This window comes from Alosa pseudoharengus, unplaced genomic scaffold (assembly GCF_046254945.1).
Source record: "Alosa pseudoharengus isolate Yale_2024_CS ecotype anadromous, Long Island Sound unplaced genomic scaffold, YU_APseudo_1.1 YU_APseudo_1.1_scf_5, whole genome shotgun sequence".
In the NCBI taxonomy this organism is placed as follows: Eukaryota; Metazoa; Chordata; class Actinopteri; order Clupeiformes; family Clupeidae; genus Alosa; species Alosa pseudoharengus.
Window position 1 is genome coordinate 11,141,080 of NW_027468837.1, and position 16,300 is coordinate 11,157,379.

The window sequence follows — 16,300 nt, forward strand, 5'->3', positions numbered from 1 at the left end:
TTTTGATAGTACAAATACTTACAAAACTGATGCTCTAAATAGCGATTATGTTGTCTTTGAAAGGTTCCCTTATCGATGCATTGAACTGCAATTTGGATTAACACCTGCTTTTACAAGGCGGAAGTAGAATAGACGTGCGCTTTCAGGAGCAGTCTTTGTACATACCGCAAAATACATTCGCTCTTTACGCTTCCCCTCCCATCTTTTTACACTAAACTCCCACTTTCCCCTGGATCCTTCCATGAATGCATATGCATGACACGAAAAACGCAATTAGCCATTGTCAGCTCCCGCGACAGGCAGTTTGCGCTTTTACATCATTGCGGCCTGTTTGTACATACCTCGCAATGATTTTACACGCACGTTGCGAAACAAATACACCTGAAATGGGCCCAAAAGCGTTAGTACATCTGGTCCTCAATGTAAACTGAAAAAAAGAAACCTGCAGGATTTTCTTGATTTCATTGTGTACATTGGTTGCACATGAATTAAATGTGTAGAATTAGTTTTCTGTTTCGGTTTACAAAATTGATTCATGCCGTGGTTACCCAATTTGATAAAGTAATTCCAATGAAATTGTTTAAGTTAAGTTTACATGAAATATTCGTGTAATTTCAACACAATTTTGGTTAAACAGGTAGCATGTACTGAGAGTAGGCATTCATCAATATTAAAGGAAGATATTAACTTTGATATTAAAGACTTCAATATGAAGTTCTAAAATGAAACATGCTAAATATGTTGTGCCACAGTATTCAGTATTCACAGTATTCTATGGAACCACTGATACTTTGTGCATGCTTCATACCAAACACACTGATGGTAGAAATAAAACATGGTTAATCTCAAATTATAACAAAAAATACAATTTGGCTCTAAATTCTACTGGGCCCGTATTCATACAGAATGTCAAGGCTAAAATTAGCTCCTGACTGGCGAATTTAGGAGCAACTCCTAAAAATAATGGGCGTGTCATTCGTAACTTTAGGACTCAGAGTTGACTAAGAGTAATTCACGAAGCATTTTAGGACACATTCATTCATTCATTCATGGGAACACAATGAAATGGTGACACCAAGGCATCCAATGTGTTCATTTGCCTTACTGGTTCACATTGATATTATATGATTCTGTTGGATTTTTTTTTCTTCTTTTCTTTTTTTGCTGTGGCAAAATATGTCAGTTCAACGTAATGACATTGTGTTTGAAAGAAAAACATAAGTTTGTTTAATTTCTTTGAATTGCCATGAATTTAATTCCACTTTTTCCAATTCAAATTCAACTTCCTGTGTGGTGGAGCCAATTCACTTCAAATTCATGAATTGAACTCTAAAATTCAGAATTTTGCACAAGCCTGATATCTATCTATATCACATGCCTTACAATGCAACAATCACATCACATAATATCACAACACCCAACAATGAGGCACCCAAATTCTCCTCAGTTATTATTATTATTTTTTCATCTCCTAATACCCGTGAATTGCTGATGGCTGGCCTGGTGGGTGTGCTAATTGGTTTAGTCAAGTGGGGGATAGCGGGTTGGATAGTGGAGATCCAGGAGAGTTGTGGGTGGTTATGGTGCAGAGAGACTCAGCCCCGTAGGCCTTTCCTTTTGCATTAACTCTCCTCTCATTGTTTGATCTCATTTATTGGACTGTTCATGGTGTCCTCACTGGGAATAGGCACCGGCATCTTTCATATGAGTTGTAAAATGGTGACCTTATAGGATTAAGTATGAAGGTCATGCAAATTTGCCTATGCCATAATTTTCAGCAGAAATGTAAAAATGAAATTTATTGTATAGATAATTCTCTTTCTTTGTGTGTGTGTCTATGTGTGTGTGTGTGTGTGTGTGTGTGCGCGTGTGTGTGTGTTTCCCCTCACATGTGCACCTCGCGTGCACATGTATGTGTCTGTGTTTCTTACAGGAGGTTACACACTATCTGGTAAAGTGGTGCTCTCTGTCGTACGAAGAAAGCACTTGGGAGCTCCAAGAGGATGTTGATCCTGTAAAGATCCGTGAGTTTGAGAACCTCAAGAAAATCCCTGATTTGAAATATGTGGTAAGCTACATTGGAAGCCATTTTTACTTCAGAAAATACTAGATTGATGATCAGTTCATACAATTTCAATTTCACCACTACTATTGGCACCACTACTAGTACTACACTACTTTTACTGGTAATTTTGTACCATTGTGGCACTTAACCCTTAGAACCCTAAGCTGTTTTTAGGGCATTTTCACTACCTTTATTCATAAGGATTTATTCTGGTCATTGTAAGTTCCACACACACACATATTATATATAGTTTTTTTCAGCAGAGTCTAGGCTATCATTTCATGTATTAGTACTAACATTGATTTTATTTTGATTTTTAAAGAATTAAAATATAAAAAGTGTATTATAAAAATTCTTATATTTCGACATGTATCTCATCACAGCAAGCTCATAGCTCTACATGCATTTCATGTGTGTGTAGGGCAGACTGTCCTGAATCGGGCAATACAATTGCCATGTTGGAGGGATACTCTGGGGCTGAGCAATTTACAGAAATATGTGGTGTGTGGTTTACAGAAATAAATGCCATTTTTTATTTAGTTCATCTCGCTACGATGAACAGTTCCGGAGCAATGTAACAGAGAAGAAAGGGTGTGTTTTTTGACGCACTTTGCGTCAATCGGGTTCTAAGGGTTAATTTGAACAGACTACCCTCTCATTTTTTCATGTAGGAGAGACCTCAACCCGATAAGTGGCAGAAGCTGGAAAACTCTCGAGACTACAGGAATGGGAACGAGTTGAGAGAGTACCAGCTCGAGGGAATGAACTGGCTTCTATTCAACTGGTACAACAGGTGAGCCCATCCCAGCTACCGCCAGCCACCACAGCGCTTGTGTTTACTCTGTCTACAGTCCCTCCGCTCTAGCCCACTTCTGCCCAAGCGTAGTATTCAAAGCTTACGTAATCCCAAACCCCCTCAGGTCATCTTCGCACTCAACACAGGCACCCTCTGCGGTGCCAGCAATGGTTCAGACTATGAAATTTAATGAAAGTGTCTTCTGTTGTCTCCCTCGTCACAGGAAAAACTGCATCTTGGCAGACGAAATGGGCCTGGGAAAGACCATTCAGTCCATAACATTCCTCTTCGAGATCTTCAGTATGGGCATTCGCGGCCCATTCCTCATCATTGCCCCGCTCTCCACCATCACAAACTGGGAGCGCGAGTTCCGCACCTGGACCGAAATCAACGTGATCGTCTACCATGGCAGCCAGATCAGTCGGCAGATGATCTTACAATATGAAATGTACCACAGAGATGAACATGTGAGACTCTTTATGATCCAAGTGCAAAATCTTGTTAACCATGTTGGTTTGTTTTTGTGTGTGAACATAACAACTGTGCAAACATTCTTCAAACTCACACCAATCAAACCTCATAAAATATATATATATTTTTTTTTTTTTTTTTATGGGACTGTTCATCTTGGGTTTGCATACAAAAGTGCCTCATGCAGAAACGTTACGGAAACCCCTTAGGAGCACACATACACAAAAATGTTCAAGAGAGGGAGAAACTTGGAGTGGGAACTGGCCCAGGGGGAGAGTGCCTCTGCCCAAAGTTTTGCATGGTAGAGCACAACAAAGCAAGATAGGAGCAGAAGAAGAAACCATAGCCAGGGAGAGGGGGGTGAGGACATACGAAGAGTGAAGGACTACAAAATTATGGACTACAAAATTATGACCTGACTTTATAAACCGTAGCCTGACTAGTCTTGAATTTGTCAGTTAGTTCCAGATAATTTTAATTTTATACCAGAGATAGATATCAACAATGATCTTGAAGTAAAGCGAAAATTAGTTTTTGAGAATCATTATCTTTCTGTCTTTCTGTGCAGGGAAACTCTGTGTCTGGCTTGTTTAAGTTCCATGGTGTGATCACTACGTTTGAGATGATCATGGCTGACTGCCCTGAGCTGAAGAAAATCCACTGGCGCTGTGTGGTGATTGACGAGGCCCACCGGCTGAAGAACCGCAACTGCAAGCTTCTAGAGGGACTCAAGCTCATGAACCTGGTAGGAGCGGACTTCATATTTTGTGAAAATAGTTACAGGTAATTTCCTAACTATTAACCAAGGTTTATACATTGATTTTGCACATTTCATCAGCTATGAGGTTAATACACAGGGGAGGACTATAAATTGGAATGCATTGTAGGCACTATGGCTAATACTGGGTGCGGTCAATGCATGTTTTTTTTTAATTGCATAAAACAATGTCCTGCGATTTATAAACATGCAGCGAATACACAGGGAATTACTGTGCAGCAAGTGGTGAGGAGGAAGATTCAGTGAGAAACACTGGTGCCGTCACCAAATATTGTGCAGGGCACAATCAAATCAGTAAAACTCAAAAACAGAATATGCAGGAAGCAGCACAACAGCATTTCAATTCTTCAATGTCGTACTGGAAGAGAAGGAATCATTTCTCAAACCTGAGATTGAAAAATCATTTTCTTGCTGAAATCCGTAAAAGAAGTATATCATGACAAGGCATCACGAAGAGAAAATAGTATACCGGTAGGTTGCACTGCTGACGATACAATGCGTCTTGTAGGAACACAAAGTGCTGCTGACTGGAACACCACTGCAGAACTCTGTCGAGGAACTCTTCAGCTTGCTCAACTTCCTGGAACCACTTCAGTTCCCCTCCGAGACCACCTTCCTGGAGGAGTTTGGGGATCTGAAAACAGAGGAGCAGGTGAGCCACCAGCCCTCAGCATCCATTTTTGTTCTTTTATTTTGAATTGTGCGAGGACTGCAAGGGGATTAAAACCTATGGGTGCTAGCGTCTGTCGCTAGCAGTTCTCATAAGGTGTCAGAAAGGAGATTTGCTCACTGCAGCTACTGGACCCAATGACTACTCTAGGTAACTAGAAGTTTCATAACTTCATCTCTATACACTCCCCCTGTGACTCCTAGGTGAAGAAGCTTCAGGCCATCCTAAAGCCCATGATGCTGAGGAGATTAAAGGACGACGTGGAAAAGAACTTGGCTCCCAAAGAGGAGACCATCATCGAAGTGGAGTTGACCAACATGCAGAAGAAATACTACCGTGCCATTCTTGAAAAGAACTTCACATTTCTGGCCAAGGGTGCCAACCAGCACAACATGCCCAACCTCATCAACACTATGATGGAGCTACGCAAGTGCTGCAACCACCCATACCTCATCACTGGTAATGTGCTCCTGCTCTTGTGTTTTTACACAACAATAGTAGTGGGCGATGTTACGGCATACAGTTTTGTAAGCTTAGATGAATCTTACACCATGTCATTTGTTTTATGTTCTGCTGCTGAACAGATAACACACACATTTTTCGGCTCTTTGTCAGCTCTTGCTATTTCTCTTTCTCTTATGCACACACACACAAACACACACACACACACACACACACACACACACACACACACACACACACACACACACACACACACAGAGAGACAAACACACACAGAGACACACACACACACATACATACACACACAGAGCGGGAAAGAAAATGATCTATAGATTTCACTTTTAAATTTCTGCTGAAAAATAAAGAGGCAAATTAGCATGACCATGCAGCGAAAACATGTCTCACTGAAGACTGCTTTAACATCTGAAATAAATAAATAAATAATAATCATCCATATCCTAACCTTTGCCCTTACAGGTGCAGAAGAGAAGATTCTGGAAAGCTTCAAGAAGACACACAGCCCCGATGCCTCAGACTTCCAGCTTCAGGCTATGATCCAGTCATCAGGAAAGCTGGTCCTCATTGACAAGCTCCTGCCTCGTCTCATAGCTGGAGGTCACAAAGTTCTGGTCTTCTCCCAGATGGTGCGCTGCTTGGATATCCTGGAGGACTACCTCATCCAGAGGAGGTGCATTGCCCTTTCTAGTCGCAGTAAATTTGCATTTTCGTTAACTTTTAAGTAAACAAAGTAATGTGTTTACTTGAATATGAGTTAACTCCTGTTCTCCATAAATAAGCAGTGTTTACATGTTTGTTTTTGGAAATGCATGGTAGATTACTCATGTCTTTTGGCATGTGCTCATCCCCTGTAATTCAGAAATGTTTGTTTTGTTTTGGATCCTCAGGTACACGTATGAGCGCATCGACGGTCGTGTACGGGGAAACCTGCGGCAGGCAGCCATCGACCGCTTCTGCAAGGTGGACTCAGATCGCTTCGTGTTTCTCCTGTGCACGCGTGCTGGGGGCCTGGGGATCAACCTGACGGCCGCTGACACCTGCATCATCTTTGACTCAGACTGGAACCCACAGAACGACTTGCAGGTGTGGATTTTGGAACAATGTAACACACACTCACACTCACGCACGCATGCAAACACATACACATACACATACACACTCATCTATGTCAATGCACACACATTCACAAGCACTGTGTGACTAATTGTGGTATCTCATCCTGCTCGGAATGACTCAAAAAATTGTGAAGGGCAATTCACTGAACTATTTTATGCTGATGAGTGTGGGCTCTAATGTTGAACAGATTCATTGTTCAGCCCTCACGTCCTCCTCAGCTTAACTCCTCGAGAGGAGAGCATGATCATGCATTGTACTTGATGTTTATTAAACCTCTCATTCCCCAGGCACAAGCTCGCTGTCACAGGATTGGCCAGAGCAAAGCAGTGAAGGTCTACCGGCTCATCACTCGGAACTCGTACGAGCGGGAGATGTTCGACAAGGCCAGCCTGAAGCTGGGTTTGGACAAGGCAGTGCTGCAGGACATCAACCGCAAGGGCAGCCTGAACGGAGTGAGCACCTCCCTGCCCCGCATTACCTTTACAATTTGACTCAGTGCCATGGATTTAAATACTGAAGCTCCAATAGCAGCACACATCATCTCACAGGGCTTTACGGTGCCCAGTGCCATCTCACTAGTTCCATGTATACCACTGAATCCTGACTGTGATGTGGTTTTATTTTTTGAGGTTAGATTCATCTATTCAGTAGATCCACCAAATTGTTACCTATTGAATTTGGAGTACCATTTGGCTCCAAATCTTTTCTAGGTGTCTCAGACAGGAGTCTCAGAGTGCACACTCAATGGGGTAAATGAGTCAGAGATGGCTTTTCAGCTTAGCTGTTTGGATGTCTTCAATAGGTGCAGCAGCTGTCCAAATTGGAGGTGGAGGACCTTTTGAGGAAGGGTGCATACGGTGCTCTAATGGACGAGGAGGACGAGGGCTCCAAATTCTGCGAGGAAGACATCGACCAGATCCTTCAGCGCCGCACTCAGACCATCACCATCCAGTCAGAAGGGAAGGGCTCCACGTTCGCTAAGGTACTGCCTGGCTATTGGCTAAGGCACTGCTCGGATTTGACCTTTGTGTGCAAATTGCTCAACTATAACACACAAAGTGATTATGTGGCACATCAGTAGTGTTTCAGTAAGAGCAACAGTGAACATGTGGTCATGCACCGTTTTTAAGTACATGAATAGCCCTATGGATAATGTAATGTTTATCATTGAACTTGTTAGCTATAGCCTCCTGAATACTCCCAGGACCATGCCTCATTGTTTCTGTGTTTATGGCACGAGATTTTACAGCTTTTTTCCACTGAGACGGATTTTGTTGTTGTTGTGTGTGTGTGTGTGTGTGTGTGTGTGTGTGTGTGTGTGTGTGTGTGTGTGTGTGTGTGTGTGTGTGATCTCCAGGCCAGCTTTGTATCTTCTGGAAACAGAACTGACATCTCTCTGGATGATCCAAACTTCTGGCAGAAATGGGCTAAAATTGCTGAGCTGGAGATTGACTCTAAGGAAGAGAAAGTAAGGAGCTGGTGGACGCCTCACAATCCCTGCCTAAAATCTCTTCGCCATCTTGTGTGGGACCTGTGCAAAAAAAGACTTCTGAGTTCTGGAGGATCAAAAGAAACAAAAAGAATGTGGCTTAAAATGATATGGCAAGAGGGAGATGGGGCAAATGACAAGGGGATCAGAGAGAAAGAGAGAGAGAGAGAGAGAGAGAGAGAGAGAGACAGAGAGAGAGAGAGAGATGTGGAGTGAAAGATAGTAATGTATGGACAGAAGACAAAGAGAAAAGAGTGGTGAAGAGAGAGAGAGAGAGAGAGAGAGAGACAAAGAGGTAGAATGGAGAAGCGGAGTATGAGAAAAAGGGAGAGAGGAAAGAGAAAAGGCATAGGGAGAGGAGTGGAATCATTTGAATATCTGGCTCTCATCATTCCCTGAACAGATGGGTCGCATTAATGAGAAAAAACAGCATGTGAATCAGGCGGAGGGGAAGGTTGAGTAAATGAGCACTGTGCTTTTGAGTGTGTGACTATGTGGGGGTGCATGTGTTTGCATGCACTCGATTGTGAGGGTATGACTGTGTTTGTGCTGGGCTCATGCAATGTTGCCAATGCCATAATTGTACAACGGGGGGGGGGGGGGGGGGGAATCATCAGGAAATATTCATGGTGAGCTTTTTTGGTGTATTCTGAAAAGTACTTCTGGTCTGTTAGTGACCTCCGTAGCCGTATGTGTGTGCAGCCTATTTTGTCGACAATAGTGTTTGAATCAGGTAGGCTCCATTTAGTGTCAGTAATCAGTATGTGTGTGTTAATCATGGAGTATAAGTTCTACACACTCTTCTTTTCATCTTTTCTTTACACACTTGTCTTTTTGGTGATAAGGAGAGCCTGGTGATCGATACGCCACGTGTGCGGAAACAGACGCGTCATTACAACTCGTTTGAGGATGATGAGCTGATGGAGTTCTCTGAGCTGGACAGCGACTCGGAAGAAAGGCCGTGTCGTACGCGCCGCCTCAACGACAGAAACCGACGCTACCTGCGGGCGGAATGCTTCCGTGTGGAAAAAAACCTGCTCATATTCGGGTGTGTTGTTGCCATCAGTTTTATTCACGAATGAGCTAGTTCTTTTTTTCCCCTCTGATCAGGTCAACCAAACGATAGAGTTCGAACATTCAAGACCTTGTCTGACATTGTGTCTCAGAAAGAGCCCAATAGGCCCTGATAAGCAGTGCTTGAAATGAATGGCCTTTTTCCTCTTTCCCTTTGTCGAAAGGGTTGAGTTTGTAGTGGCACGGCTTTGTTTGAGTCGTGTTTACCTTCTCTGTCTGTCTCATGCAGCTGGGGGCGGTGGAAGGACATCCTCACCCATGGCCGCTTCAAGTGGCACTTGGCGGAACGGGACATGGAGCTAATGTGCCGGGCTCTGCTGGTCTACTGCGTGCGCCACTACAAAGGAGACGAAAAGATCAAGAGCTTCATCTGGGACCTCATCACCCCAACTAAAGATGGTCAAAATGAGGCCCTACAGAACCACTCTGGTGAGAACCTATGGCCACCCCTCCCAACATCCAGGGCTTGTTATTTACCTATAAGTCAGTATCGGTTCTATTGCTCGGTTGCGGTTGACAGATTTTTCACAAATCCACTGCAGACATTTCCTAATCAGTTAAAGTTATCTAATCTTTTTCCACTTTCACTAGGTATTATTGAGTTGGGAAGATTCAATTAAATCCAGTATCTGTGTGCAGTAATGCATCTTTTCAGCCATTACCTGGCAGAGAAAATCCACTTAGAAGTGTGTGTGCAACGTTAAATAGACTGCCTTAAATCTATTCGCAGGTCTGTCGGCACCCGTTCCCCGCGGTCGTAAGGGTAAAAAGCTGAAGAACCAGCTGTGTCTACCTGAGTTGAACAATGCAGACTGGCTGGTGCACTGCAATCCAGAGGTGGTGCTGCAGGACGACAGCTACAAAAAGCACCTCAAGCAGCACTGCAACAAGTAAATTCTCCATCTGGTGCAGCAGCTTTAGCCAATTATCCAGTCCACTTCTGTCAGGAAGCAAATTACACACGCCTGTACCGGCGTACTTAAATGTGCTCTCTCTCTCTCTCTTTCTTTGTCTGTCTCTCTCCGTTTAGTAAATGGAGGTGTTCTCGTATACTGCATGTCTTTGAAAGAATAGTGTGTTTTATTACTGGAAATGTTTATTTTTTTTAAGAATGCTCTGTTCATAAGCATCAGACATTGTCTTGGAGCAGTGTGTGTCAGTCTTGGCAGTAAAATGCTATTGTTTCTGGGAAATAATAATATAAAGTATTATTGTGAAATCTAATATTACTTTTCTGGGAATCACTCTGCGAAGAAGGTCCAACCCTGTTAGGTTTGAGCAGGTTAAATCGGTGTAGAGCACTACTAGATGCACAATGTAGGACTCTACTAGAAGCACAATGTAGAACTGAACTGGAAGCACAATTGATTGAGCCAAAAAGAATGAAGTCAAAGTTGAACATGCATGTCATCCCTCCAGGGTACTTTTGAGGGTTCGCATGCTGTACTATTTGAAGGCGGAGGTCCTGGGGGAAGCAGCTACTCAGGCCCTGGAAGGCATTTCAGCCAGGTACCACATCACAGTTTGTATTGAGTTATCCAAAAGCCATGTTAAAGAACTGAGAAATAAAAAAAAAAAGTTGGCGTTACTCTGTAGAAATGTTTTAAAATACATTCTTTTTTTATGCCTTAAAATATATGATGCTCTTATTCTTGCAGTTGTTTGTGTTGAAAGTATTTGTGTGTAATTTGGCATGGAGTTCTTGTTTTGTCTGTGAGAAGATGCCTGGCTCAGTTGTAAATGAGTAATGACACTCAGTCTGAGCATCTGATTTCTGCAGCAAACTAGAGGTGGCTCTTCCTGACATTGACTACATTGAGATTCCGGCTGGCTGGTGGGACGCTGAAGCAGACAAATCCCTCCTCATCGGTGTCCACAAGCATGGTAATCAACAAACACTCTGGGATTTCCCTTGGAATTTCAAGGAGTGGTTTATTAGGAATTGTATATTCCGTTTCTCAAGTACACATGCACACACATGTTCAAATTCTTCAGTTCCTCACTCTGATCTACACTGAGGATTTACCTCTTGTGTTTTGCCTGTTTGATTGACGGCTACTCTCTCATTGAATGGACTGAACAAACAGCAACGTGTGTATTTGTGTGCAACCTCAGGGTACGAGCGATACAATGCCATGCGGGCTGATCCAGACCTGTGCTTCCTGGAGCGAGTGGGCATGCCTGACGTCATGGCCCTTTCTGCAGAGCAGTCAGGCTCAGAGGTCCCAGCTGATGCAAATGACAGGCAAGAGCATCCCCTCATTTCCATTTCAAACTTGATACCCTCACCCCCTTGGTTGAGGAAGATGTTATTGTCATTGGGTCCATCTGTCTCTGTGTGTGTCCACTCGCATAACTAAGAAAGTATTGGTCGGTTGTGCTTCCCAAATTTGCCAAAGGTTCGTATGGGTATTCCCAGGCTAGGTCAATCTATTATCGGTCCAGTCCTCAAACGTTAACATCTGTATCTGGTTTAGAATACAAATGCTGGAATTTGGTTTCACTTTGGTTAATATTGTGTGGAATATATTGCAATCACCTCTGACTGCTCTGGTCTACAACACATCATACTGCTTTGCTGGCTCATCATAATGTTTTTATATTTTCCGTAGTGTTGGGAAGTCTGAAGACATGAAAGACGAGACTGAAAGCAAGATGGAGGGGGGGGAAGATAAGGAGGAGAGCAAAGTATGAACTTCCTTAATGTCATAGGAACTGCAGTCGATTGTCTCTTCTTGTAGAGTCATATTTTGTCCTCTGATATCTTTTTTACGTTTTTGTTTAATGTCTGTTGTTGCTTTGATCTCTTAAAGGATGACACCAGTTCTGTTACAGACACATCAGAGAAACAGGAGAATGCTGTTTCAAGTAAGTACTGACAGCTTCAATATTAAAGCATTGAAATGTCAGATCTGAGCATCAGTAGCTCTATCAAAAACATCAGGATATTATCAGAGACTATTATTAGAGCAGACACAGTTGGGAAAGAGGTGGGGGGATTGCCTTTCATCAGTACACAGCTGCCAAGTCTCCTGTGTTCATTCATACCCCTGTTCCTGAGAGTGTTTTTGTTCAGTAAATACAGTGTTGCTTGACATCATGATCTCAGAGGACAATTCAATTCATGCAGCTTCTCTTTGATCTGGTTATTATCTGAAATGTTGAATTTGTAGAAGTTTAAAAAAAAAAAAAAAAAAAACTCCACCCACAGTGGTCATCCGAGACATTCCACCCCTAGCAAGTGGTGACTCATTTTGTCTATGAAAGTGTTTTTTTTTTCCTGTGTTGACAACATCCTCATCCTGTGTCCTAAGGTGAACTGGGAGTTCCAGAGGCCTCTGAGCAGGGCAGGCTTCTCTGGCCGGCGGGTTCTGCTTTGACGGCTCGTCTTCGACGACTCATCACCACCTACCAGCGTTACAACCGTCGTGAGCCCCTGCGCCACGAGTTCCTGATGCTGGATGGGGCTAGTCATGTGCCCTGGCAACTGGGAGAAGACCTGAGGAGATGCGCTGTAGAACCAGACCCCCTGTTCCTGGAGTGGCAGAGGAGGTGGGTGAAACTGGCAGCCACTGGTGACTCAACGTTATAGAGGAAATGCCAATACAAATATGTGGACAATGTAGCTGTTTTGTTGAATGTATTACTTCTGGTGGGATTATGCATAAAATGTTTTATGTCTGATGGAACAGGTGGACACGTCGAGAGCAGGCAGATTTCTATCGGACAGTTTCATCCTTCGGTGTTATGTTTGACCCAGAGAAGAAAGTGTTTGATTGGACACAGTTCCGCTCTCTCGCTCGACTGGAGAGAAAAACAGATGAAAGTTTAGAGAGATATTTCTACAACTTTGTATCCATGTGTCGCACTGCCTGCAGGCTTCCCCCAAGGAAGGATGAAGGTAGAAATGAATGTTATTTAATTAAAAACACAAATCAAAGTACAGACAATGTTCCCTCTGATTTCACTGTTTCTCACTGTCCCTCTCTGCCTCTCTCAGGTCCCATTGACCACGCTCTGTTTGTGGAACCAATCACTGAAGAGCGAGCGGCCCGCACACTCTACCGCATTGAGTTGCTGAGGAAAATTCGGGAGCAAGTTCTTCGCCACCCGCTGTTGGGACAGAGACTTCAGCTGTGCCAGCCTAGTCTCTACCTGCCTGTGTGGTGGGAGTGCGGGAAACACGACCGGGACCTCCTGATTGGCGCCGCCAAGCATGGCTTGAGCCGAACTGACTATTACATCCTCAATGATCCCCAGCTCTCCTTTCTGGAAGCCCACCGCAACTACGTGCGGAAAGAGAACCACGGCTACCCCGTGCCAGCCTCTATGTCTGGCATGCCCCATCGCCACTGCTGCCTTTATGACGCTGGCCTCAGCCACTGCCACTCTCCACAGCCTCCTGAATACCACACTCCGCCATCTCACCATGCCCATGGACACCCTCACATCCATGGTCCTGTGCACCATCCTACTGAGGTGGTAGCTGGAGACCCGGTTGGCTCCCTGGCCATGAGTGGTGGCGGTGGCCCCAGGGAGGGTTTCCTGGACTGCCCTCCCCTTGAGGAGTCCCTGGAGCTGGCGTCGCTGCAGCATGATGGACTGGCTGCCGACTCCCTCCACGGTAAGCCCAGCAAAGAGGCTTTCAACGGGTTTCCCTTCAACTCGGCTTCTGGAGGGCAGAGCATGCTCAACTCCTACGGTGTACAGGGCGAGCTGAGCGGGACTCAGGGGGACATTGCCGACTCCATTGCAGGGAAGCTACGCAGTGATGTGCTGGTGGGTGAACAGGGCTCGTCTGAAGAGACGGGGCTGATGGCACCCTCCGTAGAGCTGGATGAACTGCAAACGCCGTGGGAGAGCTCAGACCATGCTGCTGCAGCTCACATGTTCAACGAGGCCGACCCAATCTTGGGTGCTCCTGCGCTGGAGTCGGAGTTCCTGGACTCGTCAGATGCACCCGGAGATGGCCAGGTGGACACTGCCTTGAACGACTGTCTGAGCATGCCCAGTTCGGACTCACAGAGCAATCCGGTCGACCCCTTGCCGTCCAGCTTCATGCTGTTTAAGGAGCTGAGTGAAGCCGAGCCCTCGGTCGAGCAGACTGACCTATCAGCCAGCCCTCCTCCAGAGTACGCTCCAACTCCCCTCTCTTTGGGCGATATGAGTCTCTCCCATACGGGCCCCACTGAAGAGCCAGAGGAGAAGCTGAGTGACTCAGACGTCACCCGCAGTGCTCCCAGCCCTGTTGATGTGGCCGGGAGCGTGACCTTTGAGTTTGACAAGGAGGAGCTGTCACAGGATAGTCACAGCCTGACCGGGACAACTCAGGGGCCCGACGAAGCATCTCTGGATCCGTCTGAAGGCCCTCCAGAGGAAGCCCTGGGTGAGACCAGTACGGAACCACTAAGCGAAGCAAGTGTCCCTGAGCATAATGAAGAGAACTTCGCAGAGCCTTGTGAGGAGCCGATGGAAGAGTCTATGCTGAAGGGGCTTTCGGATGTGCCACCAGAGGAGCCTTGGGAAAGCCATCCTCAGGAGAAGCAGCCTGGAGAGGAAACCCTACAGCTGCCCTCCGAGGAGCCCGCGGAGGAGGAGCCCTATGAGACACCCTCAAGGTCACTACACGAAGTGCACTCGGAGGAGGCATCCAGCGAAAGGCTCTCTGAGCCTGTGATCGGGAGCAGTCTCAGTGACCCAACCCTCTCCTCCGTAGGCCCCACCTCGTCCCCACTTCCCTGTGCCTCGCCCTCCCTGTCCGTCCCTCTGTCAGTTCCCCCCACGTCGCCAGAGCCCAGCACTGCCGTCCACATTAAGCAGGAGCTGCTGCTGGAGCCAACCACTGCAGAGATCAAGCCTGACCCTGAGGCCCTCGAGCCAGACAGCACTACACTCACACCCAGGCTAGAACAGACGGAGATGCTGGAAGCAAAAGAAGAGCTAAAACAAGAGAGAGTGAAAACCCCAGGTAAGGAACATCCCACAACAATGCCCCTATGTCTCTCTCTTTCCATTGTCTTATAAAATGTCCTAATCCTCAGACCAGCCCTCTCAGTTTTCAGTGTCCTTGAGTTTGAATCACAGCAATCAGGGGAATAACTAATATGCCACAGTTCTGAATAAACATTAATCCCACTGATCCCAGGCATCCTTATATGTGAATTATGGTAATTGCAAGGATCATTGCTGTGACACGTTTGATATTACTGCTCGTTTCCCAATCGGACACCCTCTCAGCAACTCTTTAATCAAGATTACTGGGGAGCTTTGCAAGACCCAAACTGTTCCAAATCCTTGCAAGGCATTGATCTGAGAGCAGCATGAATGGAACGGAATCTGGTTGTCAGGGCAACTATTCATGCAGCTCTTCGAAAAGCATAGTTTTGTATGTGTCTTTTTCTAAATGCCTATGTGTTTTTCACTGGTGCAACCTTGCTCTGAGAGTATACATTCAATATACCTAAAGGCATCCTATGCATTGTTGTACCTTAATAGAAGAGCTTCAAAGTCATTTTCATGATAAAATAACTTCTAATAGGGAGAATAACATGCTTTTCGCAGCCGTACTGTACCCGCCTATGGAGAACCAGCCTTGCAACTTTGCAAGCCTACTATTTATATGAAATTGTGTAATATTACCTTGTCAGTCGACATGGCTCTTTGGAGATCATCTTTGCCGGTTGCTATCCTTCGGCTTGTAAACAAATCCACTTGTACCGTGTCCTGGGGGTAGGGAACAAGCCATTGCATGTTTTTTACAACAGTTGTGTAAAATACAAATACTCTGCAAATGTAGGGGGAGCCCAGTAGGAAAACAACTTCATTGGATGCTTTTAATGTATATGTGTAGTGCTCGCTGCCATTTTTAGCATTTTTGCACACTTCCTGTCATTTTCAGCTCTGATGGTGGACAGCTATGTGGAGGCCCCAAGATACGCTCCCCAAATGTCAGTCTGTGAAATGCCCGACAGTCTCCATGATGTTCGGGAACCTACCATTGCCCAGCTCCTCCAGGAGAAAGCCCTCTACTCTTTCTCTGGATGGCCCAAGGTACACATGATAAAGTTTCTGCATCAAGTTCATCACATCACATTGGAAAAGAGGACTGCCCTCAACTGTATTTCCGAGCATGAAATAAAGGTTGAATGAATGAATGAAAAAAGTTATTCCTTTGTTTAGCATTTTACTGTATAAATAAGGAAGAAAAGGCTAAGAAGAGAATTTAAGTCTTCATAAATGTGAGAGTAGATAGAGATGTCATTAGGAAATTATTCTTCAGTGCATCATAAGAAAAAATACTTGTCTTACAGTGTCGGTGTTTGAATAGCTCCTCTATCAGTTAAGCATTTCACTGAGTCTTT

General features: G+C 44.9%; 1 protein-coding gene across 5 annotated transcripts in view; it reads left to right on the forward strand.

Annotated features, from left to right (window-relative positions):
• The window catches only part of chd6 (chromodomain helicase DNA binding protein 6), a 38,633-nt gene that overhangs the window by 14,279 nt on the left and 8,054 nt on the right, over positions 1 to 16,300 (forward strand). For 4 of the 5 annotated variants that reach the window (XM_076268393.1, XM_076268394.1, XM_076268392.1 and 1 more), the window contains 23 exons: positions 1,934 to 2,068; positions 2,737 to 2,858; positions 3,085 to 3,328; positions 3,901 to 4,077; positions 4,619 to 4,762; positions 4,984 to 5,239; positions 5,720 to 5,930; positions 6,148 to 6,343; positions 6,664 to 6,828; positions 7,179 to 7,358; positions 7,734 to 7,844; positions 8,711 to 8,913; positions 9,169 to 9,368; positions 9,670 to 9,829; positions 10,359 to 10,448; positions 10,720 to 10,823; positions 11,055 to 11,184; positions 11,552 to 11,627; positions 11,753 to 11,807; positions 12,254 to 12,491; positions 12,632 to 12,840; positions 12,940 to 14,907; positions 15,838 to 15,989. In XM_076268393.1, the coding sequence (XP_076124508.1) occupies positions 1,934 to 2,068; positions 2,737 to 2,858; positions 3,085 to 3,328; positions 3,901 to 4,077; positions 4,619 to 4,762; positions 4,984 to 5,239; positions 5,720 to 5,930; positions 6,148 to 6,343; positions 6,664 to 6,828; positions 7,179 to 7,358; positions 7,734 to 7,844; positions 8,711 to 8,913; positions 9,169 to 9,368; positions 9,670 to 9,829; positions 10,359 to 10,448; positions 10,720 to 10,823; positions 11,055 to 11,184; positions 11,552 to 11,627; positions 11,753 to 11,807; positions 12,254 to 12,491; positions 12,632 to 12,840; positions 12,940 to 14,907; positions 15,838 to 15,989 (5,526 nt within the window). The remainder of the gene's footprint in view (positions 1 to 1,933; positions 2,069 to 2,736; positions 2,859 to 3,084; positions 3,329 to 3,900; positions 4,078 to 4,618; positions 4,763 to 4,983; positions 5,240 to 5,719; positions 5,931 to 6,147; positions 6,344 to 6,663; positions 6,829 to 7,178; positions 7,359 to 7,733; positions 7,845 to 8,710; positions 8,914 to 9,168; positions 9,369 to 9,669; positions 9,830 to 10,358; positions 10,449 to 10,719; positions 10,824 to 11,054; positions 11,185 to 11,551; positions 11,628 to 11,752; positions 11,808 to 12,253; positions 12,492 to 12,631; positions 12,841 to 12,939; positions 14,908 to 15,837; positions 15,990 to 16,300) is intronic. The other variant, XM_076268395.1, reaches the window with a different exon arrangement.